General features: G+C 40.9%; 1 protein-coding gene across 1 annotated transcript; it reads right to left on the reverse strand.

Moving 5' to 3' along the window:
* Nucleotides 1-6,190: 6,190 nt before the first annotated feature.
* LOC130420859 (potassium voltage-gated channel subfamily A member 5) lies at nt 6,191-8,851 on the reverse strand. The gene has a single exon (XM_056748360.1). It carries the CDS (start codon nt 8,393-8,395, stop codon nt 6,767-6,769), a length of 1,629 nt encoding a protein of 542 aa, XP_056604338.1. The 5' UTR covers nt 8,396-8,851; the 3' UTR covers nt 6,191-6,766.
* Nucleotides 8,852-10,220: the final 1,369 nt, after the last annotated feature.

Below are 10,220 nucleotides of genomic sequence, written 5' to 3' on the forward strand. Positions count from 1 at the left end.
TGATGCAAAGCAGATTAAAAGAAGCTTTATAGAAATTCTCAGATGAAATGCTGGACCTTTCCCTCTCTGACATGTGTGACTTTGGTCAATAGTTATCAAAGTGATGCTTAGGAATATGTTTGTAGATTATCTACGCTCTGTGGACAAGGGTGGATTCCACGTCACAACGTTTGGTAAAGAGTTTTATATTCAAAGACAAAGGTAGGATGAAGACCTCCATCAGATACTGTGTGGCTGGTGTTGTGTACGCGTGTGTGTGTGTGTGGGTGCAGTGGAGTGGGATCTCTGTTTGGCATCAATCATACATTCAGGCCAAATGTTTCTGTTCGTACTCAGATTTAAATAAAAATATTGTGAAATGTTCTGATGCATTACAATAATGGGAGTACCAAAATAATGTCATAATGCAAAAAGATTATTGATATCGACAATGGGCTTGATGTTCTTAAAAGAACAGTTCACCAAAAAACCTCATGAGATCCGACATGTATTCGACTTTCTTTAGTTAAACAAACTTATTTCATCAATTACAACATTTCGGTATGTTTCAGTTAAACAAAAACTGTACAAATTTTCACATATTTTAAAAATGATTTTACAATTGGCACTGTCATAAAATTCTAGAAATTTGTGTAGCACAGGGCAGGTGGGATGATGGGTGACTACGTCTGGAACTTGGTTCGTGGGACATGTTAAGTCATAAAAAAACGTTATTTTATACTGTTGTTATGCTGTTCGATAGTCAAAACATTAATGTGATTTTCGTATTTCGTAAAACCATAAGCAAAAACTGGTAAAAGAAAATACGAGCCACAAAACTTCTTTAAAATGAATAGAACACCTAACATAATTCTCATTGAGATGACACTCTGTTGTTCCCTCACTGTGCTAAAGATGGACATTTAAAAAGAAGTTTGCTTAGTGAAATAGGTAACCTAAATATCTCCAAATCAAAATCTCTGAAGTATTAAACTGACCTTGTTTTCCTATTCCACCTCACTGCACCAATGCAAACCATTGCACCTTCATACAACCTAAAAGAGACACTCAACTCTCTCACAACTTTATAATTCAAACACTTTCTGAAAGTCGTACAAATGAATTTGCATTTGTCTGCTGTTTCATAAATCATCTAAGTATTGTGTTCAGTCTAGCCTATCGGATTGCTCCAACAAACACATTCATTTGTGTCTTTAAACAGCTGGGTTCATTTACTCTGAATTATTTAAATCTGTCTGCGGTTCATGAGGGACGTCTATTGTTTTGTGAAGGAATCATAATGTCCAGCAACCCTCCCCATCCCAAAAGACGCACGTGCACCTTAGAAGAAATCGAAAAGGGAGCTATCTGAATGCACTCGAGTCGTGAGGTCATCTTCAAAGATCACTTTAGCTCTTGCTATTACAGAGATTTTCTTTTCCAAATGAAAGGCCGTTTCTTCTCAGTTGAATGACGGTCAGAGATGAAGGGCAGGTTATATAAGAGACCCATAATGGCATAATGGTGTCCTCTGCAAGGCGAGATAATAGAGACATGTCAGGATGCGACATTCATCACAACCGCAACCAAAACGGCTCATGAATGTGCTTCAGCGTTAATGTCTGATGGTCTGAAGACAATCTAGCCTTGAAATTGAGAGACAGAGTGTTTAGTTTTCATTTATTTTTATGAGTACACTGTATTCCTTACAACTAAAGTAGAATCACTGACCATAACAGTTTGTCTGATCTAAACAGTTTAATCTATGGTTGTTTTACTGATGCAGCTTCACAATGAGTCTGTTTTAAAAGGATGAAGCTGTCACATGCAAATGAAAACCTGCTTAATGTTGTACTGTTCAAAACGATTGCTTTTCGGAGGTCTTTGCCCTGTTTGTAAATACAGTATTGACGATTTATGAATGTCTACATTATAGGAACAAAAGCGTATTGTTTGAATCAGACTGTTTCCTGAAAGGTTTGTCTTGAGACCTATTAAACACGTGGCTATTGAGAACATTTTTCTGGGTTCCATTCATTTATTTATTAAATAACAATATACCAGAAAAGTTTGAAGGTTAAAGAATCGTTAACTAGTATAAAGTAGTCTTGGTACATGATTTTCAGGGAAAAAAGAGAACTAATACCTTGTTTTCTGCTGTCCATATAAAAGCAGTGGTCCACTTTTTGCCTTTCGTTTCAGTCTGAGGGAATTTTATATGGATTTATATATTGGGTCAATGACGTGACATGTATTTTTTGTGTCCAAATTCATTATTTTCCTAAAAAGAATTTGAATAAATACATGTCATATATCAAATGGATCTACAATATGTCCTTTATAAGAAACCCTTTTCATTTTATTGAAATTCAATAGATTTTTTGAGTTTTGGTGTTTGAAAGACCAAAAATGGTGCGACCGTCCGAACATACAAACAGAGAACAAAACTGAGAAATAAATGTTAATTTTCTCAATAAAATTCTTAATAAAATATTTTGGCATGATTTTATGTTAAATTTCTTATATATGAGGGGAAAAATACTCAGTGCTAAATACATTAAATGTATATTATTTTAAATTAATATATGGTCGCACCACCTGACATTTTCTGGGTGGTAAAATCAGAAATCTTGTTTAATAAAGAATTAATGCTCCCTAAAATGCTGTAAAACCAATATAAATCAACACAATACATTTTTTTGGACATAAAAATACATTTTCAAACTGTTTTGCTTAAAATATTTTTTTTTTCTTCTTGAAAATCTTATTTGTCATTGACCCATATACTGTATATCGGCCAATATATCGGTTATCGGCTTCCAATGTTAAAAAAAATTCGGTTATCGACCAAAATGTACATATCGGTGCATCCCTAATTCTTTTTCCTTGGTCATTGCAACACAATCAAATATGACTTTTTTAACCAATCATCTAAACATTGTAGTTGTACAATTATTCTGGAATTATTATATGCATCACAGTAGTCAAGTCATATCGTTTAAAGTTCGGCTTTAAAACACGCGCAAGTTAATGTGCGTGATCTTCAGGAAACATAAAGCCGGTGATGCGCAGTCGCAATCGCACAGAGCTTGAGTGATATTTTCTGTTAGCTGGTTTTGAGCTGTTCTTGTTATATTTATTAGTTTCGGCCTTTGTTATGGCGGGCTTACACGATCGTCCTTTGTTTACAGCTAGAGTGAATGCAAGCACAGAAGAATGAGGTGCTCGGTCCAGATATTTCAGCTTTTATTTATTTCGGTGCATCACTGATAAAAGTGCAGAGAAACAACAGAGTATGAGCTCTTGGGGGTAATGTACAGTATGGTTTTTAGTGGGGCACTTCGAAGCAACAGCTGGATTCATTTTGGAGCGGTCTCTGTTTCTGAATTGAAGCTTTATTTGATGCACAGATCACTGAAATGACTTTCAGATGACAGTTAGCAAACCTTAAGTGTTTAAATTAACGTGCAAGGCGTCCAAAACATATAGCAACAACATACCAAACCCCCCCATTAACTGCATAGCAACACCCTGACATCCACACAGGAAACATTAGCAACACCCAAAACACCTTTGAAACCATTTGCAACCCTTAAGTAGCAACATGCCGGCAGTGGCTACCAATAGAAAAACTTAGCAATCATAAAACAACACCCTGATGGCCACCTGCAACATCTTAGCAACCAAATAACAATACCAAACAAAGAGAACGATTTATGAGCCATATATCAACATCCTGGCAATCGTCTGGAATACCTCAGCAACCCTTCAGCAACATCCTGGCATCCAGAACACCTTAGCAACTGTATAACAGCACCCTGGCAAAAACCCAGAACACTTTAGCAACCGTACAGCATATAAAAATATGTATAAGTGACCATAGAAATCTTATTTATTCAGCTTTCCGATTATGTAAAAATCGTAATTTCCCAAAATTAACCCATAAGATGGTTTTGTTGTCCAGGGTCACATATATGGTTCCCATTTATATTAAGGTAGAAAAATGTATCATTAACTACTTGATTATTTCTTGTATATTACTACGTTTAAAGCACATACAGTATGGAAACCTTATTATGCATTAGTTTATTCTACATCCCACCTGAGTTTTGTTCGTTGTTTTGTTTACTTTATTAAACTCGTTGTTTGCAAGTGGATCCGCTCTCTGCCTTGTTACTGCACCCGTTACATATTATCATTTTAACGGTGTAAAGTTCTGGAACACGAACCATAAGTAACAAGTGTGATACTATTGCACTGCTACACATTAACATTAACATCAACAAGAAATCTGGATTTCATCTCATTCACAAATTCAACTGGTCTAATTGTGCACAGCGTATCTGTGCATGTTCAACCTCTAAATGTTAAAGTTGGTTTCATAATTTTTACTAATACTGAATTATTGTTTCACCCCTGAAGCCAATGTTCTTAACTGGTGGGGAAAAAATAACAGGATCTGTCACTAACAAATTCAAGCCTGATGGATACATTTATTTCCCACCAAATAATGATATTTCCCATTATCTGATTGTATTAGTATATGCGAACAATCCTTTAAGATGCCAAAGCTTACAGAACTAATGAAGACGGGAGGCACATTTGTAACCGTTCACTTTTTAACCATGAATGGTGAATCTTAAACCCTTCTTCAGCCAAATATGACAAGATTAACAAACATGCATTTTGAAATCGACCCTGGATGGGTCGATACATCTCGATGGAGGTGAGAAGCTTGTCTGAAATAAATAAAAACACACACACACACATCAACAACAAAATGTGTAAAATATGTGCTCGACCAAAAAATAATTCGAGCAAAACAGTCTAAAATATGAAGCAGCACAACAACACAAACCTATGAATGCACTAACTATTTAATATTATATAATGACACTTAAAGTGATACTTCACCCGAAAAGGAAAATTCGGTCAACATTTACTCGCCTTCGAGTTGTTCCAAATCTGTTTTGTTCTGATGAACACAAAGAAAGATATTTGGAAGAATGCTCATAACCAGACAGATCTTGTCCCCATTGACTCCCATAGTATTTATCATTTTTTTGGGGTTCTGTTGAACGCACAAGTAACGTAAGAATACAAACAGTTCTGGAGCACATTTGACCACCATTGTCTTTTATTCCTACTCTGGTAGTCAACGGTGGCCAAAAACTGTTTAAGCATTCTTCCAAATATATTCAGTGTTCATCAGAATATCTCTTTAAAATGATACTTCTATAGCTTTTCCGTAGACGCCTTGGAGACGCATGAGGAAGCCTAATGAAGCCGACCGGTCAAGCCTGACAGTGGAAGACGATACATTCTTCATTTCATCAGTCTACCACGCGTGTCCGCTCTCCAAAACTCTTGTGAGCCGCATCTACATAGCAGCTCGAGAGCGAACCACAGACTCAATCTTCTGAGAAGCAAACACCGGAGGGACACTTTTCAACCAGTATTAGTTAACACCACATTCCAGCCAAACCACAGACGTTCTCATTGTAAAGAGACGGCGCACAACTGTCTGGATGGTTGTAACATCGCAGGTGAAGATTGTATAACAATTTTTTTCCGCTGTCACAGTATTTGTTCACAGGGACCACATTAGTCACAGTGCGTGTGCAGCTGTCTCGTGTATCTATGCGACCAAAACAAGCATAAAGCATGCAGCAAACACACGCGCACACATACTCGAAGGTTATGTGATATAACCTATAACAGGGGGCATATCTAATCCTCAGTGAAACAAGATATGTTACCCCTCATAGCACAGCCTTGTCCGTGATCTCGCTTGGCACACCCACCCACACACACACCTACACACGCACACACAAACTTTCCTTTGCTTCCCTGCACCTGCTTACAACTCTCTTTCACAATTTAAAGATGTTCATGACCCGCATGCGGCCTTAACGTTTACACCCCGTCGACCTGAATCAATATGAATGCGTACTAATACCCTCGGTTTACATCACGCAGTGTGTTCATACTGTACATACATGACATCATGTGCCTTCCATAATCCTGCAGCTGTTGTCTACAATGGTTACACGAGGAATGCAGTACAATGTTTTCATAAACAGTCATGTTTTTCAAAACTACATTATGTCATTGAGTATTATTATTATTATTATGGGTAACAATGCACGGTTCTCCGGAGTTTTATGGCCACAAAGAGTTCACTGACCTTATTCGGGAGCGGATGACGTTTTGCTCTGCTTTCTGTATGACCCTCATCATCTGTTGTGGCGTCTCCATCCCATCCATCAGTCTTGAATCACAAAGCCTTCTTTAAATGTCGCTTTTCATGGACCACTCCGTGAATGTTTTTTTTTTTAAAGAGAAGTGAATAAATGATGATATAACATACTGACGAAACTCACATCAACAGTTTTTTAGACCAGCAACAACATTGTTATTGAATTAGATCCTAAAGGTTGAACACCAAACGGCTAGTTTAGGGAAACGTGGCTCTAAAAAAGCATTAAAACATTAGTTTGGCGTTTCGCTTACTAGAAGAAAGGGCTGGATTTGAGAGGACTTAAGGCCTGTTATACAGTTAAAAAATTAAACTTTCTAAGAATTCATATACTATTTGTACTCCTATATACATATTTTATTAAAGAATGTTTGCATTTAGCGCATCTTTCAAACGTGACACAGTAACGTTTGGGAAAGCTGCTGATGATGAAGAGATCAAAGGATTAAAATGCGCTTTAGAAAAACAACTTTCCAGGATTGATTGCGTGCGCATTAACGTTTGCATCCGCTGATGGAGATCCGAAGACTAGAGATCCGTTTCTCTCTTGTCCAAGCAAAATGCGTAAAGGGAGCGTTTAATATCCATCCTGCTGTTTGCTTTGATGTCAGTCTTCTCCGCGGGCGCGCTCGCGTCCGCGTCGCGTTCTCCGTCTTTCGAGCCGAGGGACGATTTGCTCAGCGCGGGGTGTTCCTCGCACGCCCCGCCTTCCGGCTCGTCCCTTAGAGCCGCTTGGTCCTGGTCCGTTTCCCTGTGGTAGAAATAGTTAAAGTTGGAGACGATGACGGGCACCGGGAGCGCGATGGTCAGCACGCCCGCGATGGCGCAAAGGGACCCAACGATCTTTCCCCCCACGGTCACCGGCCTCATGTCTCCGTAGCCGACGGTCGTCATGGTGACCACGGCCCACCAGAAGGCATCCGGGATGCTGGAGAAGTGCGACTCCGGTTCGTCGGCCTCGGCGAAAAAGACGGCGCTGGAGAACAAAATGACCCCGATGAACAGAAAGAAGATGAGGAGACCGAGCTCCCGCAAGCTCGCCTGCAGGGTCTTCCCCAGGATCTGGAGACCCTTGGAGTGTCTGGAGAGCTTGAAGATGCGGAACACCCGCACCAGGCGGATGACCCTCAGGATGGCCAGAGACATGGCCTGCTGCCCGTTGTTGTGCTCCTGACCCTGCTGCTCCACGAGCTCCGTGCCCAGCGTGATGAAGTAGGGCATGATGGACATGATGTCGATTATGTTCATGACGGTCTTGGAAAACTCGGACTTGCTGGGACACGCGAAGAAGCGCACGAAGAGCTCGAAGGTGAACCAGATCACGCACGTGGTCTCGATGATGAAGAACGGGTCAGTGAAGGTGAGCGACGGGCGATCCTGCGTGCCGTTGACCGCGCGGCTCGCCACGGCCAGCTCGCGCTCGTCGCGAAACTCCGGCAAAGTTTCCAGACAGAAAGTGATGATGGATATGGTGATGACGATCACGGACACGATCGCGATGCCGCGGGCGGGACCCGAGCTTTCGGGATACTCGAAGATGAGCCACACTTGCTTCTGGAACTCGTTTTGGGGCAACGGCTTCTCCTCCTCTTTGATGAAACCCTCGTCCTCGCGGAAGCGGTCCATCGCTTCTTCGCCCAGCTGATAAAAGCGGATCTCGTCCGCGAACACGTCGATCGAGACGTTGACGGGTCGACGGATCTTCCCGCCCGACTGGTAGAAATAAAGAATCCCATCAAAACTCGGCCGGTTGCGGTCGAAGAAATACTCGTTCCGGAGGGGGTCGAAATACTTGATCCTCTTGTCGGGATCTCCAAGTAAAGTGTCGGGAAACTGGTTGAGCGTGCCCAGCTGCGTCTCGAACCTCAGTCCGGCGATGTTGATGAGAACTCGCTCGTTGCTCTCGTGGTCGATATCTACGTTGAGGATGTCCTCGTCGAACAGATGGGGACTGTAATAATCCACCGTGTTCTCCGTGGAGCCCGTCGTGTTGTTCATGTCGTTGATTTTCCACAGGCTCGCGTTGTTGGGTGCCGTTCGAAGCGAGCGCGGATGGTCCAGGGAATTTTGGTTTTGGTAGTTTTCTCCATCACCTCCTCCGTCCCCTCTCTTGTCAAAACTCACCAAAGCTATCTCCATGTCCGAGCCATTCAACATTCACGTCGAAAAGACCCGCGGAGTTACAATCCAAAGCGCGCCCCGTACATCCATGACGGTTTACTTTGCCGTTAGACTGACACGCTTCGGATAAAACTGTGTATTATAATCCAAAGCTCCTCCCGTCATTCTGGAAAACACTTGTGCGCGCGCTGGAGAGTGAAAGCAGAGAAGTGATTCACACGAGACTCGGTTCGTTTGAACCGTTCACAGAAAGCGTTCGTTGCGTGCACTGGACTGTCCAAGTTTATTTTACGTCGCTGGCGCTTCAGATAGAAGGGACATAAAAATAAACAACAGTACTCGAATAAATATGGTTCAAATATAAGAACGGGACAATAGAACAGTATTTTGAGATGACTCGAATGAATCGAGTCGCTGAAACAAATGGTTTAAACGAGCCGTTACGCACAACTGAGCTGTGTCTCTTGGGGACAGAGAGAGCGAGTCCTCTTTCATTCACATGTCATCTTTTTTTCGTTTACAAACTCTTAAACAGAAAATAAACAAGGTATGCTTTATTGATATGAAATTCTGCCGAATTAAAAATGCAATATTAATTATGTCAATTAAAAAGTCTACTATGAAGAATCAACCCAGTTCAGAAATATTTGAAGTAGTGTGTTTTCTGTGTCATTTTAGTGATTTTTTCTCAGCTTCATTTCAGTGAGTTTTTTAATGCAGGGATGTTGTTTATACAATATGGACGTTATTTCAAGAGATTTCTGGCATCTGTGTTCACGCATGACTTGATGTTATTTTGCCTCAGTCTGAGTTGCATCACCGCATTAAGTGCCGTGTGTGTGCGTGTGTTTGAGTACGTCATTGTATTTAAATCACAGATTTTTTGTGTTGAACTGTTACTGTTAAGTGTCAAAACGTTTTAACATTTGGAAGTGGTCATGCTTTGCTGTATCACAATTGACACATGCATAACACATTTTTGCTGTAGATGCAATAAATGATATGTCATGTTATACCCTTGTTTTCTCCCACAGGGTAAAACTATGGCGACAGGACCTCTGACTCAAAAGACGCAACTTGATAGCTCGTTACAATACAACTCAATGAAAAATGTGACCGTGAGGTATAAAAATAATAAATAATCGCCTTTTCTATCAATAACAGCTGCGTGCTGCATAAAAAGCATCCTGAAGAAAGAAATGAAACACATCTGTCTGTTAACAGAGCTTAAAAATAAATGATATGTGGATAAAGAGATCAGACAAGAGTGAAAGGTGGAGAGAGAGATTATGTGTTTATCAGGTGTGAGCGAGTCATGTCGAGGAGAGAGAGGTTGGGGGCTTCTGTTTAAATCCCTGAGGGGTATTAACACATCCACAACCGTGTCTGCAGATAAAGAAGCTCTAATCAGAGAGTCTTTTATCAGCATTGGTTTATTCTAGCATCCCAGTGTCCGTAACTGTCTGGAATGCTTGCTTGTGATTGGTCAATGGTGATGTTCTGCATTTTGCACGTTCATGAAACTCTGTTTCTTATTTTTGTGTGTATGTTTTAGCATTTAATACACGTGATGGTGTCCGCCTACAATGATGCATCTCCGACCAGCACCCAAAATTCACACACAGCAAAAACCTAAAATGTGGTGCATTGGTGACCTGTCATTTGGAAGGGCCGGTAAGTGAACGCCTATTTACAGAAGCTCTCGTCTATCTATACGGCAGTCCGAGTACTGCAAATGCCCGCGGCTGCCATCTGAACGCACAGCGCTTTTGTCAGAGACTTTAATCTGCATGACTGCCATGAGAGGACGCCTGGAGCACTGATGCCAATGTTATAATGCATGTGAAGTAAGACTCTGGTC

The sequence above is a fragment of the Triplophysa dalaica genome, chromosome 5, assembly GCF_015846415.1.
Source record: "Triplophysa dalaica isolate WHDGS20190420 chromosome 5, ASM1584641v1, whole genome shotgun sequence".
Taxonomy (NCBI): domain Eukaryota; kingdom Metazoa; phylum Chordata; class Actinopteri; order Cypriniformes; family Nemacheilidae; genus Triplophysa; species Triplophysa dalaica.

Excerpts from the sequence above, each read along its gene's own strand:
- LOC130420859 (XM_056748360.1), bottom strand. The coding sequence starts at position 8,395 with ATGTTGAATGGCTCGGACATGGAGATAGCTTTGGTGAGTTTTGACAAG.